This window comes from Mesoplodon mirus (assembly GCF_964341445.2).
Source record: "Mesoplodon mirus genome assembly, chromosome: 6".
In the NCBI taxonomy this organism is placed as follows: domain Eukaryota; kingdom Metazoa; phylum Chordata; class Mammalia; order Artiodactyla; family Ziphiidae; genus Mesoplodon; species Mesoplodon mirus.
The window spans coordinates 136095549-136117162 of NC_138982.1; the positions used below are offsets into that span (position 1 = coordinate 136095549).

At 46.1% G+C, this 21614-nt stretch overlaps 1 protein-coding gene across 1 annotated transcript in view; it reads left to right on the top strand.

Moving 5' to 3' along the window:
* Positions 1–12062, top strand: part of ITSN1 (intersectin 1) — a 244597-nt gene extending 232535 nt beyond the window's left edge. The window contains exons 34-40 of the mRNA XM_082625531.1: positions 915–1082; positions 5153–5365; positions 6595–6716; positions 7780–7862; positions 8186–8269; positions 9088–9261; positions 11735–12062. Coding sequence (XP_082481657.1) covers positions 915–1082; positions 5153–5365; positions 6595–6716; positions 7780–7862; positions 8186–8269; positions 9088–9261; positions 11735–11883 — 993 coding nt within the window. The 3' untranslated portion in view covers positions 11884–12062. The remainder of the gene's footprint in view (positions 1–914; positions 1083–5152; positions 5366–6594; positions 6717–7779; positions 7863–8185; positions 8270–9087; positions 9262–11734) is intronic.
* Positions 12063–21614: the final 9552 nt, after the last annotated feature.

A 21614-nucleotide genomic window follows, 5' to 3' on the forward strand; every position in this document is an offset into this window, starting at 1 on the left:
AGGGCCCAGATTGGGTGTTTTCCTCAAATTGGGTGCCTCCTTAGGACTTTAAACCAAAGTATGCCCTAAGGTTGAGATACGATGCAGGGTAAAGCCCACTTGACTTATTTGTATATGGACAAGGCCTGGGCAAGTACACCCTCAACATAATCCTAGTACATTGCAAAGATGGCTTAGGATCTTTCTTCATTCTTAGTGTCTTTCCTCATGATGACTGTTCTCAATGTCCTCAAAGTCCTTTGAGAGTCTGATGGTAACTGCTATCACTTACTGAGTACCTTCAAAGGGCCAGGTACTTTACAAAGTGCTTTACTTGTATCAAGCCATTTAGTCCTCCAAACAACCTTATAAAGGAGGTGCTATTAGTATCCCCATTTTTCATATTAGGAAAATAAGGCTCAGAATATTTATGTGACTGACCCATATCATGGCTGGTCAGTGGCAGGGCAGGGATTTTAACCCAGGAGGTCTTGCTCTAGAGCTGGCATGTTTAACCATTGGCTTGGAATAATTTATCCAGAAAAATGCCTTTGCTCAGATGCACCCATTAGCATGCAGTTCCATGGGTCCATAGACGCCTACAGCTGTGCATGAACCCAGGAAAGAGCCATTCTCCAGGGAGAAAGCCACATGTGGTGCAATATTGCCCTTGCTGTAGCCACTGCCCTCCTCATACCCCAAGTATAGATAATGTGGCAGCCCCTGCCCCCCAAGGGTCCCCTGCCAACAAAGAGTGGTCATCTCTCTCCATGTCATTGCCAAGGTGGGTGCTTAGAGCTGCAGTTGCTCTTGTGGGCACTGTTCAGGAAAGGTCTGTGCTATGCCCTGCCTCTGTTGGGTCTGGCCTTCCAGGACAGTGAACCACAGGCTCACCCACACAGCCTAAGGATGTTGTCTTCTGTTCTCCAATGTAGATCCTGGAAAACACTCCTGAAAACCACCCAGACCACAGCCACTTGAAACACGCCCTGGAGAAGGCAGAGGAGCTGTGCTCCCAGGTGAACGAAGGGGTGCGGGAGAAGGAGAACTCAGACCGGCTGGAGTGGATCCAGGCCCATGTGCAGTGTGAAGGCCTGTCTGAGGTAGTGCCTTAGGGTGTGACCTGGGTCTCCCCCACTGAGCCTTGGCAACTGGCCTGAAGGAGGATGAGAAAAAAACATGAATTGTCCTCCCCGTTGGCCTCCAGTTTGCTAATTCTCTCTCCAGCTGCTTCTAATCTGCTGTTTAATCCATCTACTGAGTTTTTATTTCAATTATTTTCTTTTACCCTTTCCAGCATTCTAGTTATTTTCTCTAATCTGCTGGTTTCTTTCCTGTCTTGTTCTTCTCACAAATGACCGTGCTTCTCATTTATTTCCTAACACATTTTAGATATATTCTTATATATTTCAGATCTGATCATTCCATTAACTCAGGTTACAAGTTTCACTGTTTTGTCTGTTGCTTCTGCTAGTTCTCACCACACATGTCTGTTTCTCTGTATGTACTTTGATTTTTGATTGTGAGCTCAACATTCCTTGGAACTTTATTTGTGGGATCTTTGAGGTCTGAAGTTGTATTCCTCCTGCAAGGATCGCTAGCTACCAGGATCACCCTAAATTAAATATAGAGGGATTTTCAGATCACACTAGTGTGTGAATTGTGGTTGTAAACTTAAGTGAGAACTGCATTGTGGTTACAAATTCTCAGGGACATTTTTTTTCCCTCCACTTACACCAAGTTCAAAAACAAGCAAGTTTTCTTGCTCATCCCTTCTGTGCTGAGTTTACTTGTCATTCTTCCTTTGGAGTCCAGCTTTTTGGGATCTCCTATTATCTCATGTGGGCCCTGGATATATCTCCTGTCTCTTGCACCCTCCATAGCCTTTAAAATGGAAGCTTAAGGTCACCAGATTTAAGAAAGACTCTCAGGGCTAAAGCCAGCTTAGGGGCTTGTTTATCTTCCAGGGTTCACATTTTCATGCTGTTTTTGGCCTCTGCAAATTTCTTATTTTCATTTTTAATTATTACCACTTCACTTGCATTTAAAAACTACAGTTCTATATTTTATTCGGTTCTGAAATTTTTCACTGGGTGAGTCACACTCTAGTCCACCATACTACCAGAAACAGAGTCTCTCCTGTAGTATTTGATTCTCTTCTTATCCCTTATCTTTACTTTAGTCTCATTCATTCTTTCTGCCTGTTCTCACTCTCTTTCTCTTTGCCTCTGTACACACACACAGATACACACATACATTCACACATTCATGCACACACACCATTGACTAGGGTTTACCAAAATGCCCAGGCAGACTGTCTCCCTCACCCACTCTCCCTGTGGCTCCTTCCTTCTTACAAGCTTCAAAGGCATTCACTACCTGAGGAAGTTACACCACTGCTTCCTCCCTGCCCTGCCTCCTGTCCCCCTTCCACGAAGGTGTGGGATAACCAAGTTATGGAAGCAGCCATGTGGAAACCGAGGTGATAGATGTGGGTTCCCATTTTGGAACTGTGTTGATAAGCAATCCAGGGGCATTCACTGGTTGGTTGGCTTACTTATTCATTCATTCATTCAATAAACATTTACTGAGCACCTGCCCATGTGCCTTGCTCAGTACTAAACACTGAGGACATGGAAATCAATAAGATGTGACCTACACCATCTCGAGAAGCCTACAGTCCTGGACCAAGTAGAGGGATCAAACCAATTTTTACCACACAATGTGAGACATTATGAGGCAGATCTAGGTGCCAAGTGCTGTTGGACACTCATGGAGGAAGGAACCATCTTGGAGGGATTCAGGGACATGTTGGAGAAGGTGACACTAGGCTGGGTGTTGAAGGATGAAGATACCTCTCCAGGAGAGAATCCAGGGGGAGGGCATTTCAGTGGAGGGCACAGCCTGTGCAGGACTTGGGTGAGCAATGTAGGGTGATAGGTGATAAGCTTTAAGGCAAGTTGAAGCCAGGGCAAGGAAAGGCTGTGTATCATTCCAAGGAGCATTAACTTGATCCTGAAGACAGTAGACTTGAACAGCTCCTGAATCTGCCAGCCTGAAGTGCAACTATGCACTTTTTCTTTTTTTTTTCAATGTTCCCTTTCTTTCTTTCTTTCTTTCTTTCTTTCTTTCTTTCTTTCTTTCTTTCTTTCTTTCTTTCTTTCTTCCTTTCTTTCTTTTTCTCTGTCTTTCTTTTTGCCACACTGCATGGCTTGCAGGATCTTAGTTCCCCGACCAGGGATCGAACCCAGCCCCAGCAGTGAAAGTACAGAGTCCTAACCAATGGACCACTGGGGAGTTCCCCTCGCTGTGCACTTTTAAAGGGGTCCTTCCCTGAGTCTTAGGGCTGCAGTCACGGGACTCAGTGAGGCCTGGGTCTTCATCTTAGAACATTAAGAATAGGGAATTCCCTGGTGGTCCAGTGGTTAGGACTCCACACTTCCACTGCAGGGGCATGGGCTTGGGGGACTAAGATCCCGCATGCCACATGGCACGGCCAAAAAAAACCCCTCAAAACATTAAGAATAAAATAAACTCTTGTCATTTGCTTTTTTGTGATGTATATACCCTCTTTGAAATAGACTGTTGTCCTTCTTTAGTGATCGATCCTTCCTGGCTATTGTACACCAGCTTTCTGTATGGTCTGTTTTGTCTGTACAGTCAGGGTTCACGATCGTGGGGAGGGGGCGTGTTGGCTTCCGTTTCCTGGCCCAGATCTGGACACACACCGGTGATTAAGTTTCAAATAAATGCCATCTTTGGCATTCTTGTCTTAAGATCAAGAACTATCAAGACTGTTCCCAATTCACATATGTTCAGTGTTAGCCTGGCCAGTTGGAGGCTCTAACCTTTGAGTGTGAATAAACCACCTCACCTCTATGTCATCCAAGTGAATTGCTAGATTCATTGCCCCCAAGTGGCTTGAACTCTCTCTTGGTGAGTAAGAAGGGCTAGATTGACATCCTTTGAAGGCTCCCTTTGTGGTGTCACCTTCAGTCCTTGGGGCTCCCTCAGAACCGCAGTGGGAGGTTAGAGGCTCTTGTCCCTCCTTGTACCTGAGAACAGAGTGGACTGGTCACTCTTCCTTGCTGCCTATAGGTCTCTGGTCATAGAGGCCCCACTGATTCTTTCTCCCACACTGGAGGCAGACAGGTGGCCAGCAGCATCTCTTGGGGAATGTGTGTTGTGAACTGTCACCTCTTCATTAATACTCTTCTCAGGGAGGTCTGTAGGGTGCATAGCTCTGGAGAGAGCCTCAGCCTTGAAGGCTGCTGGATGGAGGATACCCCTGGGGCCCAAGTGTGGGCAGGTGGAGACCTGAAGTTCTGACTCCTGCCTGGATCGTATCACTTCCTGGGCACAGCTGTGGCCTTCCCCTCCCTCAGTCTCTCCCCTGCTATCCAAAAGGGGGGCCTTAGTGGGGTCATATCTTCTACAGTCTCCATCTGCCCCTTTAGAACCTGCTCACAGGAGATGATGGCGCCCAGGGGGGATGATAGAGCATGAGATGATAGAGCCCAGGGGGATGACCTGTCCCCTTCACATTTTCAGGACCAGTGAGTTGGGTGAGATTTAATGGACACCAACAGTGTCTGTTCTGCTTGGCTTTGAGGCATCTGTCAGCACCACTGAGTTTTGTAGTCCACCCATGTGGTAGGGGCCTGGACTCAAGCTGAGCCTTGGAAAGTAGCATTTGTCCTGTGGAACTGTACAGAGAGAGTCGCTGCTGCTTTCCAGAACCGCGTAGGACTGTCTGAGCCTGTGCAGGGCCATCATTGGAGCTGGTTCACGCCACCTCCGGCGGACTGGCCTGCACACAGCACATATCCATCAAGGAGGGAGAGGGCTGAGTGTTTTCTTCCTGCTGCCCAGTTTCCCCAATAAATACAAGGGAGAAAAGGACCAGTCGCCCTGAGACACTGAGCAGACCTCAAGGAAAAGCATTAAGAATTATAGCCAAAGTTCATCTTGACACGTGGAATCTCCAGAACCACGACCTTGCCTTCTTGGCTCCAAAAGTCCCTGCCTGAAGTTTTCAAAGCAGTCCTTGATTTGAGTCTAAGTTACAGGCCTCAGATTCTGATGGAGCCCATGCTTTCAGATGCAGAAAAACGAAACAAAAAAATGACCTCACTTCATCGTGTCTTCTTTGGGTTTTGTTTTTCTTTCTCAGCAACTTGTGTTCAATTCAGTGACCAATTGCTTGGGACCACGCAAGTTTCTGCACAGTGGGAAACTCTACAAGGCCAAGAGCAACAAGGAACTGTATGGCTTCCTCTTCAATGACTTCCTCCTGCTGACCCAAATCATAAAGCCCCTGGGCTCTTCGGGCACCGACAAAGTCTTCAGCCCCAAATCAAACCTGCAGTATAAAATGTACAAAACCGTAAGTTTGATTCTAGATTGCAACATCAGGGTTGACGTTTGGGGGAGGAGGAAGTTTCCAAAGGAGCATTTCAGCAGGGTTTGGGGGCTGTGGCATACAGGAAGTGCAGGGGCTGAGACAGGATTTAGGGTGACCACAGCATCACAGGTCCAGCAGTATCAGAAAAGGAACGACGAAACATCTATTAGCTGTCAAGTGGCTACTGGGTCCCCCAGATGTGTTGAAGGTATGCCTTGTCCTGGTGGGGTTCCCGGTCTAGTGTGGCAGGTGTGGGAAAGCTCGAGACTAGAACTCAAGCACCCATTTCCCGAACATTCCCAGATCTCCCTCCAAACTTCTCAAGATGGTTTGGAACATCTGTGCCCCTCACCTTTTTCCAGCAAAAGCCAATCTAAATAGTCAACGTCTAGAGAATTTTCCTAAGCTGTTTATTTGGTCTGCTTCTACGTGCATGGCTGTGGGTTTGTTTTTGTTTTTTTGTTTTTTTTTTTTTTTTTGCGGTACACGGGCCTCTCACTGTTGTGGCCTCTCCCGTGGCGGAGCACAGGCTCCGGATGCGCAGGCTCAGCAGCCATGGCTCACGGGCCCAGCTGCTCCGTGGCATATGGGATCCTCCCGGACTGGGGCACGAACCCGTGTCCCCTGCATCGGCAGGCAGACTCCCAACCACTGCGCCACCAGGGAAGCCCTGGCTGTGTTTGTGTGTCTTCGTGTCATGGGATATTGTTTTCCTAAACTTGTCTCTGTGTGGGTCTTTTCACAGAAGAATTTTCTCTGAAGCAGCAGTTAGCTTTATTTTGGGAAAAAGCACAATGTACTTATGTAGATTGTCACTAGCAGCTTTGTATGAACAACTTGGAGAGAATTGCTTGGAGGTACAGTTGATGGAGGCTGCTGATTAGGATATACTATGAGAAAAACAGACCCATCAGTTCTTATTCTGGAGGACTTTAAAAATACCCGCAAAATGGAGGGGGGAAATCCATATTTATAAGTTGCAGTATCTGAAAGTTAATATGAACACAAAATCATTATTCTGGTATAGTTTACTGAAACACCCTCCCACCCCCGCCGCAGATACACACACACACACACACATACACACACACACCCTCACCCTCAGTCTAGTTTATTAGAACACGTGCACGTAAGCACACACACATACTCATAGTTTACTGCAATACACGGCCCCCAGTCTGGTTTAGTAATGGCTGTGCATTATTTTTCAGCCTATTTTCCTGAATGAGGTTCTAGTAAAATTACCCACTGACCCTTCCGGGGATGAGCCCATCTTCCACATTTCCCACATTGACCGAGTCTACACGCTCCGAGCAGAAAGCATAAACGAAAGGTAAGACCTGCCTCCTCACCGGCACTGGGCGCCCAGGTCCCACCAGGTGTAGGACAGACGTGGCATATTTAATTAATCAGCAGGTCCCAACGTTCCTTCAGTTGCAATGCCATCCCCTCTGGCTGGAGGTGGGGCGGGGGCATGAGGGTGGGGCGGTCTTAATACGTTTTTCTAGAGCCTCTCAGAAGTTTGACCCATGGCATGAATTCTGCAAAGTAAAATGCATTGAAATGAATTTTGCTTGAGAATTTTTTAAAAAGCAATTGTCAGAATTTGAGATAAATGGAGCATCTCGTTTCCCAAGGTTTCCCAGGTGGCAGAAACCAATAGGAAAGTGATTTGGGGATTGATAGGACCACCTAATCCTGACCCCCCACTCCTCAGCTGGCTCCCCTGGACAGACATTCTGGATCCTAGAACTATGGGCATTTTTGCTTTAATCTCATCTTCAAGGTTCTGCCCCGGAGCCAAATGAAACAGATTATTTTCTGAAGGGTGAACTTGACATAAGACCTACAGCGTTCCAAGAGCATTTGTGCCCCAAAGCAGGAAATTGGCTAAAGTCATCATGCATATGCTTCTCGGGAAAAGGAAGGCGAAAACATCACGCCAAGATGTTGGGGAAAGCCAAGATGCTTTCCCCAGCGTGTGTGTGCTCTTTCACAGAAAGTGGTTCCTTATCTGGGAAATGGTTTCTTTCCTTGGATGGTTTAGTAAGAGAAATCCTTCTGGCCTTATTGGATTAGGCAAATATGTGATGCTTTTCAAGAAGGAAGGAAGAGGAGGTGTTGCCAACATCTCCTCCAGGGCAGCATTTATCATCATAGATTTTCTTCCACGGGGACGCAAACTCAGGTCTTGAGTACATCAGTAAAAATGTCACTCGTGCCTTTGTTGTGCATGGAAGAAATCATGATTAGCACCGTGGGACATAAAACCAGACTTTCTTTGCTGAGCGTTTGTTGTAAAAATCAAACGAACAAGGCAGAGTCCTAGAAACTGAATTTGTACAGACCTGGAGCCTGAGTTCTGTTTGGCACCATTCTGTCTCTTCCTTTCCAAGGACCGCTTGGGTGCAGAAAATCAAAGCTGCTTCTGAACTCTACATAGAGACGGAGAAGAAGAAGCGGGAGAAGGCGTACCTGGGTAAATGCATCGCTGAGCAGGGGGGCCCGGGATCCCGCAGAGTGGCGGCAGAGAGCCATTTGGTTGTGCCTAGAACCCTTAGAGCTGGAAGATGGGCCTGGGGGTAGGGGAGAGCCTGAGGGGGCAGGCAGGTGGAAGAGGGAGAGCGGGGTGCAGGGTGAGGGGTGGAGGGCAGATTCCAGGATCAAGGAAGCAAGAATTCAAGGCAGGGTAGGGCTGGGGAATTGTTCTTTCAGGGGAGTATAAGACGGATCATGAGGCAAACCAGAAAGGCAGCAAATCCTAAACAGGAGCATTTTGTGTTGTTTCTCCTGCTGTCATAGTCCGTTCCCAAAGGGCCACAGGCATTGGAAGGTTGATGGTGAACGTGGTTGAGGGCATTGAACTGAAACCCTGTCGGTCACACGGTAAGGACCCAAGAGGCCCCCTCTAGCACATATTAGTGGTGGAAGCCTTTTCTGCATCCCCTCCACCTGGCTTTAAAACTAATGTGCTATTTCCAGAATCCTCAATTTCCTTCCAGACTTGGTTTTTGTAGCACTTGTTAAAAAAATTTTTTTTTTAATTCTTTTCCACTGTTTTGCTTTCGAGAGAGATCTGAGTGGCTGCCCTTTCACAATACAGTCAGCCCCTCTGTATCTGCAGGTTCTGAACCTGCGGATTCAACCAACTGCTGATGGAAAATATTCGAAGAAAATTCGAAAACTTTCCAAAAAGCAAAACTTGAATTTGCCACACACCGGCAACGTTTTACATAGCAGTTACATTGTATTAGGTGTTACATGTAATCTAGAGATGATTTAAAGTATATGGGAGGATGTGGGTAGCAAAGACTATACCATTTTATCTAAGGGACTTGAGCATCTGAGGATTTGGGTATTTGTGGAGGGTTCTGGAACTAGTCCCCATGGATACTGAGGGATGACTGTGGTTTTGACACAATCTAGGGCTAAAGTGAGGAGGCAGGAAAGGCTTAGTTTTGAAGCCCACTAATGTAATTATTTAAGTATTATGAATAGTTAAGTAGTATACTTTAAGTATGATGCTGGATTGTGTGAGTTTCCGCCTGGATTCTCCATTTTATGCAGCTTATTAAGTGTGGCATTGGAGTGAGATCAAAATGAGGGGTGTAGCGGGGATAGCTGCCACATGACTGTGACCCCACCACGCTCACCCAGGAGAGCTGGGTGGCACGCGGGAGCCAAGCAGGCTCTGTTCCCTCTAGGAAAGAGTAACCCGTACTGCGAGGTGACCATGGGCTCCCAGTGTCACATCACCAAGACAATCCAGGACACTCTGAACCCCAAGTGGAATTCCAACTGCCAGTTCTTCATCAAAGACCTGGAGCAGGAGGTCCTCTGCATCACCGTGTTTGAGAGGGACCAGTTCTCTCCAGACGGTGAGTAAAAAGCAGCCCCGAGGCACCCTTCCCCTTTTGCTGTCACTTGGCTTTCATGGATAAATATTTTCTACCTGGGAACTTAGTGCCCAGAATTTCTTGGGCTTCCTGCCAGAGAGATGAGGTTGGCATAAGACAAGACTCAGCATCCCCTGGAAAGAGGCCTTCACTGATGCCGGGTTGTCTCAGAGAAGGTGGACAAAGCATGCTTGGTCTAGAGTGGTCCAGCTGCCCTAGACAAAGACCATGGTCCTGTGCTTCCCCAAAGCAAGTAAATGCAGAGAGAGCTATACCACAAAGCCTCCGCCCAATTCTTTAGTTCTTGGCTAAAAGCGATGGTGAAAATTCATAAAACTAGCCAGTAGAGCAAGAAGAACAGTAGCCCACAAAAAATGTGGCAGAATCAATCAGTGCCCTTTGGGTGACATTTCTGGTTAATTAAAGGGATGGAATTGTGTTGGATGCATCATCCCTTCAACCAACTTTCTGTTTCTGCTTGAGCCTGGGGAAAAAATGGGACTGGCAATGATTCTGAGAAACTTCTCTCTCCCTTCCTCAACCCAACAAAAATAAGAGAGTAAGTTTAAAGATTGCGGTCTCAACTTAATTATATTCAAAGGAGTAAAATTAAGTGCTAGGAGTGAGGGTCCAGTGCAGGCATAATCTGTGCAAGGCTTAAATTGCTCCACGTGGCTTTTGTCTTTTAGTACTTTTATATGAATTATCTCATTGTGAATTAGTTACTATTAATTATTGCCCAAAGATGGTCACATAGCTGGCTAAATGTTAGAACATGACCAGAACAATCTAACTCTTAAGTCTGGGCTCTTAAGCACTGTGTTTCAATGGCAATTTGTTTTTAAATTTATTTATTTTATTTATTTATTTTTGGCTGCGTTGGGTCTTCCATGCTGCGCACATGCTTTCTCTAGTTGCAGCGAGCGTGCTCACTAGTTGTGGCTTACGGGCTCTAGAGCACAGGCTCAGTACTTGTTGTACACAGGCTTAGTTGCTCCGCGGCATGTGGGACCTTCCCAGAGCAGGGATTGAACCCGTGTCCCCTGCATTGGCAGGTGGATTCTCAACCACTGAGCTACCAGGGAAGTCCCTCACTGGCAGTTTTTATTCTGATAAATCAAGGCTTGAGGTTGGATTTCTTTTTTTTGTAGCAGTGAAATACCACGACACAATGGCAGCTCCCCTAGAGTTTAAATTGCAAATCCTAGTATTGTTCTTACTTCAAAGATCATTTCCATGAAATGCACAAGGGGCAAAATAAACCGGTATCTTCCACCAGAAAAAATTCCCAGGTTTTAACCGTTGAAAGAAAAGCTGTTTCCCGTACAAGTGTTCCTGGATCATAGGATATTCCAAAAACTAATTGTTGAATGAAAAAATGAAGGAGTTAATGGTCTGGAGGCCCGTTTAACACCATTGTGCATTTGCACAGCATCAAAAATGGTTTCAAACACGCTCACATCCATTCTCATACTGACACTCAATATTTGATACAAAGTGGTGTTGAGATTGTCCCGGGAGCATGGCTGGAAGCATGCAGCTCCCACGCTGTCACCTCCTCCCCACACCCTCGAGTTTGCTCTCTGGCACTTACAGTGGTGCATTATAAGGACCAGCCCTTGTTCACCATCCTTGACTTTTCGAAAAGGAGTGTAACATCACGAAGCATGTTCCTGGGACAACCCCTGCGAGAAACTACTGTCCAATTTTTGTCCCAGAAATAGCCGACTTTCTTCTGGGCAATTTCTTTAAATTTCATGTAAGTTGCACATTGTGCAGCTGATAGGACATCTGGTTCTGCATTGCCTCCCAGGAAGCTCATAGCCCTTTGGGGATCCTCGAGTGTGAGGAAAGTGTGTGTTTTGAGCTCCTTCTGGGCTCTCCGTCATCCCCATCCTGGTACGTTTTTGTTTTCACTTCATTTAGAAATTATGCTGGGCTTCCCTGGTGGCGCAGTAGTTAAGAATTCGCCTGCCAATGCAGGGGACAGGGGTTCAAGCCCTGGTCCGGGAAGATCCCACATGCCGCAGAGCAGCTACTGAGCCTGCACTCTAGAGCCCCCAAGGCACAACTACCAAGCTTGCATGCCACAACTACTGAAGCCCATGTGCCTAGAGCCCGTGCTGTGCAACAAGAGAAGCCACTGCAATGAGAAGACCCTGCACTGCAACGAGGAGTAGCCCCTGCTCGCCGCAACTGGAGAGGGCCCGCGCGCAGCAACAAAGACCCAATGCAGTCAAAAAATAAGTAAATAAAATAAATAAATTTATTAAAAAAATAAAAACAATAAAAATTATGCTGTCATTGTAGTCCCTGGATTCTCGGAAACTGACCTAACTCCCTTTTGGAAGAAGGAAGAGTATAACAACTTGCTGGGACATTCCCAATATACCAAGTACCTGCCTTGAAGAGAAGGAATCCTCTCTGAGGAGGGTCTGTGTGTTTCTCCTTTCAGATTTTTTGGGCCGGACGGAGATCCGCGTGGCTGACATCAAGAAGGACCAGGGTTCCAAGGGTCCAGTTACAAAGTGTCTCCTGCTGCATGAAGTTCCCACGGGAGAGATCGTGGTCCGCTTGGACCTGCAGTTGTTTGATGAGCCTTAGGGAGCCGCCCCAGGGTGCGCTTGGCAGAGTTCCAGCCTGCGGCAGCAGATGCTGTCTGGAAATGGTGTTGCTTTTCAAGGACCACCGTTTGGTGTTCAGCCACAGGGCAACAGGACAGCAAAGACAGGACCCTCAAAGCTTCTGGGAATACTTCTTGACAATCCTTCCCCCTAAACAATTTCCCATTTTGTGAAGCAAAACTGTGTTTTCCTTTGTTTTCACTGCAGGGCTCCTCATGGCTTCCAGGGTCTTTGAAATCCCATCGCCCCCAGCTACGTTCGGTTGGGAGTCTGGCCCAGCCCTGGGCCTGAGGCTTGAGTCTGGTTACTGTACAATAGATTTATAAATGCCATGTCTGTATTTTTGGAGAACTCATGTAATCCTCCTGTTTCTTACCTCCACCAGCCTCCAGGTAGGCCCCCTGACCTATGATGCCGAGTCCTTGGTGTGTTTAGAAATAATCATGATGATCTTGTTATTGCTTCAGAATCTCATTCTCCCACTGGGACCTCATTTGAAATGCTCCCCTGCGTCTGATCATGCGGGAGATGGTCGCCTGATCAGACACCGGTCTAGCTCTTTGAAGAGCTGGTCCATGGAAGATGCCAGCAGTTGTACTTGTTAGAGCTTTTCCCGTCTCCTCCAGGTCTTTTATTGCTAGAGGTCAATGAAAACTATCACTGGCTACTATCAGGTGATCTGATTCTGATTTCCAGCATGCTTGGAAGGTGGTTAAGGAAGGTTGATACCTACCAAGTTATACTCTGCTGGATTAGATCACTGCAGGTCACCCAAAAGGCTACTTTCCGACATTATGGGGTCCTGGTTGCCAGCCCGGTTGGAAAATTCTCTCTTGGCTCGGAGGTCCTGTGATGTTTCACAAGAGTAGCTGTTGGTGACCAGATCTGAGCCTACTCTTGCCTGATGATCATGGGAAATTTCCGCAGATGTCCTTGGTACGTTCCCCCCAAAGGCATCCCCAAGGTGTGAGAAGGAAAAGTGACAATCTGTGGAGGAGATCTATTACGTGGTGGGGGAGAGACCCGAGAAGCATGCAAGACCCTCAATTCCAGGGAAGAAGACCTGAGACTCCTTCCCAAACCCTGCTGTAACACAAGCAACCTCTCAGTAATGGAAAAACACATGGCGCGTTGACAGAGTCAGGAGTATATGAACATGTGCCAAGTCTGGCTTGTGCTCTTTGAGTTTCTCTCCTTAAATGCCAGGAGACAGGCTGCTTAACCACATGAGAACTTGATTCGCTAATGAAAAGCGTGGGCCGTATTTTGTTTGCATGATACTATTCTCATAATCCCAGTTCGTCGTTTTCATCTAATGTCCTTTGCGCGTTCTCTCGGTCCTGGAATCTAGCTTTCCTGTGTGAGACGGTGTTCTCTTTGATTGCAGGTCCTTAGAATTGAATTAGGGTTGTAGAATCACTTTTTGAAGATAGCATCAACCTAGTGGCAGAGTGAACTACCCACTTTGCTGAATATGTCATGTCATCCTTTCCCATAAGAGCCCTGTCATTGTTCAAGCGATTTTTAAAATGTGTGTGTCAGAAAAGGCAACAAAGTTTACATTTCATACTTTTAAGAAACACTCTATTATTTATTTATTAAAGATAGTGTAGACTTTTGTATCAAGAACAACAGACATAAGTATTTTTTGAAGCAAGCAGATATACCCTTTAGTTAGAAACTCTCAACTGAAGACCTTAGAGACCAGGTTCAACTTCAAGCATGCATTCGTTTACCACTTTCCAGCAGCAGACATGGTTCAAATACTTTAAGTTTCTATTTTTTGATGTTGTTAGGAAACTGTTTTAAATTAAATCTACGAATAGACCTCCCAATCATGCTTTCCTATTTCTATAACAAATACAGTTTGTTCAGTGTCCTTCTAAAGAAGGACATATTACTATGGTAGAAAAAGAAGGGTTACCTGTGTAAATGGGTCATATTGGGTCACCACTCCAATCCCTTTCTTTCTGTTCTCCCTTTTCTTCGTCGGCCTTCTTTGTGTGTGAATGCCGGGCATCTCGGTTCATGGAGGGAGGATGCGATGTGCTCAGAGACAAACATCTTGTCACCTTTTTAGGTCCACCAGGTCACCCACCCACAGAGTCCCATTATAGGAATTAATGTAGCATGAAGAAGCAATATGTAAATTTTTTTCCCAAGTGACTATACTGAGCATCCTTTAGATGCTCCTCCAGGGTAGCAATTCTGTCCTTTGTACTCACTGGGGTAATTTGTGAGGTGACTGACCCTCCTTATGGATGAGTCCGGCTGGCCCTCAGATCCAGCTGTGACTCATGAGTCATGCGTGAGATACAGGAATGTGGGTGATGCGTGGAGTCTCAAATTCTTTGACCTCTAGTCCTTCCCTTCTACCTTTTGGGCTGCCTGGGCTGTGTTTCATAGAGATGAAATGTCCCTTGCCCATAACTTTCTATCCCCTAGCTCTTTGCTTTTGAAACACAGGGTTTCTCCAGGCCACTACCTCCTGGCATTCTAACCCCAGCCCTCTAGACACCCCCACAAGCTTCCCTTTTCTCTGAGCTATGCTGACCTCCTCTAAGCCCAGCCAGGGGCCTTTCTGCTCACAGGGCTGTGCCCTGAGCTTCATTCAGACCCAGGGCTGGCCTGACACACACAGAGAGACCTTTCTAGGCTGCGGTCTCCACGGATGCTTGAGAAACTGGGACCAGGCTTCCCATATGCCTCTGACCTCTGATGGCAGAGGACACAGCTATGTTCCCAAAGAACGTTCATGTTAAAAGGATCATTCTTTTCTTCTTTGGTTTTTGAACAATTTAAGCATGACCTAAGTCTATGAAAGTAACTGATTTCAGCTGGTTGAGTAGCATTGAATTTAGTTGGAAAAAAAATTCCATCGGAAAATGGATAAATTGACTGCTGGCATTGTCTCGGTGACCTGGTACCCCAAACTCCTGTCTCTCCAGGAGTTGGCTGATGCAAGCATAAAGCCACTGACCACAACAGAACAGGGGCGTTCTAGAATCTGATGGGACTGGAGAACAAAGGGGAGTGAATGAAGTCTTCTGGTTCTATTTGAAAGGAGATCCTTGGAGTCTGTTTTAGAGCTTGCCAGTAATTGTATGAGCAGAAAAAGACTTCTCTATCTCTACTCCAAATAATTTTTTCCTAGTTGGTTGGGCTTTTTTTTTTTTTTTTTTTTTTTTGGTTGGGCCTTTTTGATTCGCAAGAAGAATATTTGTTTTGTGTATGTAAAGATTTTAAGAATTTCCATTGGGAACAGCAAGTAGTTTTTCATTTTATTTCAATTCACTGCATTCTCCCTTCTCTTTGAGGCTGGAGATGAGCTTTACAGCGGACACTAGCACTTTGAAATGGCAGGGTAAGTTCAGACTTGAGGTTAGTGTGAGGTTAGCATTGGGTCTGCCTCCTCCAGATGTACTTGCTTTGAAAGTTCAGAGCTTCCTGTGCAGAAAGTGAGGGGATGACAACAGATGAGGCTGGATATTCTTGTTTGGTTTTTAGGATTAGAACTTTAATTCCTACCAGGTGGAAGCATAATCAGTGAATCAGTGACACGGTGAAGCCCTCAGATGCTGTGGTCTGAGCCACCCTAAGGGGTATCTGGTGAAACTAATACCGCCTTCTCTTTGCACTCAGGGGCTTCTCCTGACTGCAGGGAATGGCTCAGATCCGATGCCAAGACTCAGCTGGCAGTGCCCTGAGCCATGTTTTATGGGGGCCACTTAATATTGTGCCAATATGGTTGGGATGTTTATTGTACTTGGAAAGCAGCTGTTTATTTGAGCTAGAGGAAAGGAACCTTCTAGAACTCCCATTTCTTCACCCTGCATTGTGTCAGTTCCAGGATATGTTTGTAGGTCACCAGGCTCAACCAAGGTACATAACCTGCTATCTTTAGGAACCAAAATCTATTCCTGATAAGCATGGAAAACTCATGCCCCATGAAAGATAGAAAACTTCTAATAGCTCCCTATCTTGGAAGCATTAAAACCCAGATGCCAACAGTTGGAAAGTCCCATCTCTGGGTTGGGGTCTCTCAGTGACACAGCACTGTTAAGAGCACACTGTTTATTCAGGGAGTCCCCATTCTGGACCCAAACACCATCCGAGGGGCTGGGAGCTGGTGAGGAGGGGCCTGCCTTTGTGGCTTCCACAGACTAATTGTAGACCTAACTTTAAGTCATTTGAATAACAGCCAGTGATTGTAAAAATTCATCTCCACCTCCAAATAGTTATTTCAGTGACATGCAGGTTCAGTCAGTTCCTCCACTGAAAGGAACCCTCTTTAATCTGGCCTCGGGGAACCAGAAAACACCCACATGATAACTTGTTCAACACTATGTGTGATTGTCATATTTCAGGGTAAATTTGCCCCTACTGTATGGCAGGGTGTTTTGTGAGTCATTTTTAAATAAGATTTTGTTCTGCTTTCTATACCAGCCTACATTGTTAAAATCATCTGAAGAGAGTGAATATTTTAGGATTCAAAGCTCACCAAATAAACTGTTCAGAAGTGGGCTTACGTGGTCAGCCTTGAAAAAAGTTGAACGTTTCTCTGATATTTACTGAGAATTATCCAGTAACCAGGATTTCTTTTTATGCAGTGGAAAGAATGCATATTTTTCTTCTAGGAACTCTGGTTTTGTACTTTTTTCATTGAAAAGAATAACATTCCTATGCGGCGGTGTTCCTAAAACTATGTTCCTTTGCATTTGTCCTCTCATACTAAAACCCCTTATTTCCTCCCGTTTCTCTGTCTAAACAGAATGGGGCCTGGAGCAAAGAGGGTGATGCGGGAGCCAGAGAAGGGGTGGGTGCTGGTGGAGGCTTTGCAGTGCCTGGTTGAGGAACCAGCAGCTGCCGTTCTACTCACCGTCACCGCTAGGGGGCGATATCCCCGTTGGAAACTTGCAGGTCCCACTGGCGGATCCCTGGGCGCTGGCTCCACCTACTGAAGCTCCCGGGCATTGCTCTCGTGTAAATCACGGAACGAACTTGCTGGGTCTGAGACGGAAGGGTGGGGGCGGGGGAGGGTTAGAAGCGGGCGTGAGACTCGAACCCAGCACCCCTGGGGTACTTGGTGACACCTTGCCTTTCTCTCCTGCTGGGGTTGGGGCTATAAGGGGTTCTTAGCCTTCCTGCCTTTTCTGCATCTGCTTTGATGAAGGCCCCTGAGATTCATCCCTGCAGGGGCCTTAGGTGCAAGTCGGAGGTGTCTCCCCACTGCTGGGCTGACGCGTGGCGGGTGCACTGGGTGAGGCGCCCTCTCCCCAAGAAGGGTTCTAGAAGTAAGGTCCTCTCTGCTTGGATTAGATAGCAGAGTCTCTACTTGGAGACTATGACTTCTGGGCTTTCGGATGTAAAGGGACTGTTGGGGCCATGCAGATCATTGCATGGTGTGTGTGTGTATGTGTGTGTGTGTGTGTGTGTGGTTGGTCTGACCCTCCCAGAGTCACACTCAGGACCCGCTACATAATTTGTGGGCTGAGTGCAAAATGAAAGTGTGAGGCCCCTTGTTCAAAATTATGAAGAATTTTGAGGTGATAACAGCAGAGAATTAAACCAACAGCAGGCCCCCTTAAGCACAGGGTCCCATGTGACTGCACAGGTTGGACACCTGTGAAGCTGGACCTGGTCACACTGTATTTTCAGTTGATTTTTGAAGCAAGTGGGGCTTCACCTTTGGCTTCTTACTTTGTACAGGCACAGATGGTCTGGACCAGTCACAGGGTACAGGACCCAAGCCCCTAGCTGACAGATGCACCTGGTCTCTGGGCTCCAAGTCCAGGGCAGGCCACGTGTGCCAAGAGGCCTCCAAGCCTTTACCATTTAACCCACTGATTTGAAATAAAACCCTTCCTTTTAGTCGTTAGTCATCCACTGGGGGCTTGCCTCCTCTTTGCTGGTAGGACAGGGAGGCTTTTCCAGCCTCTGCCTTTCAAGTGACCATCCAGGTGATGGTAACAAGAATGGGGAACTGGCAGGGGTAGGGTAGTGCCCAGTGCCCCTTCCCCTGGGGCTGGTTGCTGCGCCTCCACCCCCACTCCCTGGAGAGAGGGAAGCCCGTTGCCACCCTGCCCAGGCTGGTCCCTTGCTCCACAGGTGTCTGGAGGGCTCCTGCTTCAGAGGGGCAGCGGCTTCCCAGCTGGGCTCTCCCCCATGGGATCCCATCCATGAGCAGGGTGATATGAGGAGAGAGGAAAGACCCCACTGCGTGAGTAGCTTCGAGTTCTAGAAGACCACGTGCCGGGGAGGCAGCTGACCATGGAGTTGCCCCTCCTGCTGTGTGGTTATTGTTACTTTTTTTCGCTAGCGTTTTCTAGCACTCGGCTGGATGCTCCAAAACCTTTGCACTTCTACTTTGTCTTTGCAAATCGGTTTCACTTCTACACACACAGAGCAATAATCCCGTCTATGTTTCCCGATTCTGTCTGGGATTATAAAGTTTGCTAAGTAAAAATGTTGACAGAAAGTTGAACAGAAATATCAAATTCATCTTGCATGGATTTGATGGCGTCACTTTGAACGAAATAGAAAATTATAGCTTTGTTTCTACGTGTATTGGCATCGGCCAAACTACTGAAAGTTCAGAAGTGTTTTCTAGAAGCATTTAATTAATATTGTGTCAACATTAGTTTTCATGAATGAACATTTTGGTGTACATTTTACAAATCAACATCCTTATAATGTCATCTGCTAAATATTCACTATTGGAAAGTGGATCTTCTAGCAAGATCTTTGGTAATGATATTTATTTTAACACATGCATTTAAAACATACATTGCCAATAGCCCAAGTGTCTTTGAACTGTAAAACCAACTTCAGATCTTGTCTGCTGAAGCCCAGCAGGCTGAGGTCTGTACCCTCCTGACCCACTTCTTTTACCCCTTCATAGCCCTGCCTAGATAGACAACTTGGCAATCATACAATTCATGTCCTATTGCCTTAGCTACATCAGCTTTGTACCTTCACATCTATAGGTGGTCAATAAATGTGTAAATACATGTAAACAGATGAGAATCTGCAACAAAAATGTCCTGTGTATGATAATCAGCTCTTAGCTTCTGATTTTCTGCGTTTTATATAGTTTCCAGCTAAGAAAAATGCAGAATTCCACCACATAAAGTGAAAAAGTTATGCTCTTTAAATGGTTTGTCTAGAAATCTCTGCTGTATGTTTATGGGAATATCCATGACTAAATGTACATATAGTGTGTAAGAGGCTATGGTAAAATGTTGCATAAACTAACACAGATTCTGTAGTTATAAATATTTAACTTGTTATTGTAAAATGTGATTTGTCATTGAGAGATTATTTTTCTGTATGTATATGAGAGTATTTTAGGAATCTAATTTAAGTGCATAAAACTATAGAAAAAAAATTAAAAACCTATCCCAGGAGTAGAAAATACTTAATCAGATTACTTGGGTTCAACCCAACGAAATTTCTTATATTAAAAAGAAAATCCGAGTTGCATACGTTAGAAATTCAAAGAAGTCATTTTTGAGGGGCATAGAATGTGATGAATTTAAATAAAGTGGGTGGTGTTGTGATAAACTGCTAAGTACCTTCTAGCCATGACCTTGGATGAGACCCAGGTATTTCATTAAACAGGTAGGACAGGAGGATTGAGAGCCTGTTTCCCATCAGATCTGTGTGATGTGCTCCAGAAGCTTCCATGGGTTCTGGCAGATGGTCAGGAATCTTGGGTGGACCTAACCATCCTTCTAGAGAGTTCCTGACGTGGGAGGGAGGCCACCCCCTGATCCACCCTGGCTCACCCTTTGCAGTTCTCTTTCTGGATAGATTCAGTACATCCCTTTGGTGTTTGCATTTTCCATGAAATCTCCTGGGGCATCCTCACCATCTTCACCTATGGCACACTGCTGGGTGGGTTGGAGGATGAAGTGTGGGGCTTTCTGGGTTAAGCTGTTTCTGGCACACAGAACAGGCAGCACAGAGCGGCCTCCTAGGTGCCTGTGTCCATGATGGAGACCCCTGGGCAAGAGGCCTTCCTCTTTTTTCCTGTCCCAGAAAAGGGTCAGAGGTCCAGGCTACTTCTGGGGCACACACTTTTTAACTTTGCTACCAGAAATGTCCCCGCAGGCCACCTAGGGAGGGATGGAATGCAAAATCCTGTGAAACTCAAGGTCTAAACCCCTGAGAGGTGCATTCAGAGGTCATTTCAGGAGGTGGCAACCCCGTGAGTACAACCCCTCCCTTAACAAGCTGGGAATGATGAAGTGGCGAAAATAGCCAGTTCCTGGTGATCTGGGGGTGTTGCATATGGATCACCATTTGTGGAAAGTTGAGGGCCATGGCTTGAAAGGACAAATGGGAAGCGCGTGCCTTCGGTTTTCAACAAGCTGTGTGTTTCCTAATGCTGTCAACCAACAGTCAAAGCCCTTTTTCGACATGCCTGAAATTGGCAAATGCTGGAGTCCAAGTGACCTCCTGGACTTCAGGGATGTGGGGAGCTGTGATTTCTGGAAGCTTCCTGGAATCTCTTGTCATATGAGTAATCTGCAAATCACCTTGAGGAACTGTCCATGTAGATGTAACTGACTTTATTTCCAAACATGGAGCTGTTTAGAGATCTCTTTGTTCAAGGTGGCCAGGGAAGGCCATCTAAAGCCAGCCAGCAGAAGTGGACAAGCTCCGGTCCACTCACCCAGAATAAGTCCCAACCTTCTTCCTGGGCACCAAGCCTTCGTGGCTGGTGTGGCAAGAGGGCTGTGAGTGGGAATGAGTCAGCCAGTCAACCGCCCTTTGGGCCCTGGTTGTTCCAAAAGTCTGGGGTCAAGAAAAGCCAGAGAATGTGGGGTCCTGCCCAGTAGTGACTGCTTCAAGCCATTCCACTTAGCCTTCATCTGTTTAGAAAAGAATGTATCAATCCTGACATGAGTCCTTTGTGTTTCCAGTGACAAATGGGTCACAGTGCTGGTGGCATATTTCTCCCCTTACAGCCCTGCCCAGGGGTGGGACTAAGCCACCCCTGATGGACGTCCTGTTGACTGTAATATACTTCTGTTGCCAAGTAATGGTACTGTTTAATTTCCCATCAAAGGGAGACTATATTGTTTGATGTGTAATGTCATTGGAGTTCCAAAAATTACTAGACACTATGATAAATTGTAGAATTATGTATTTGTCTAAGGTTTGATGAAGCAGGGCCAAAACATTAGGTTTATTTTTTCTTTGAAAGAAGCTGAGGTTAGTTTTGCTGTCTGAGCATTCCTTTGGCACCTCATTATGTAAGAAATGTTAAATTTTACTGATCAAGATTATGATAACTGAGTTTTTTTTTTCCTTCTTTAAACCAGTAGCACCATCAATACAGATGGCTATTCCTGTGTATCTTGAATCTAAAAAGAAGAATCTCTTCCAAAAAACTCTTTGGTCATTTTGACCTGTATGGTTGAAATTCACATAGTTCATGAATAAAAGGAGAAAAACCAACCCTGTTACGGTGGATTGTTTTGGGTTCTTTCTGCCCCACCTCCTTTCTGAGCAGACTGACAGCTGTGCAAATGGCATCTCTTCCTGTGTGTTTCCTTTTCCCACAGACAAGGCTATAGTTGTGGAAGGAAATTTATGCAAACATAAACATAAAAAACCAAACCAAACTAACCACCCTTTCAACTCCCCCACGTCTTCTTCAGACAAATGTTAGCACAAAGTAGAAATGGATTTCCTGTACCAAGT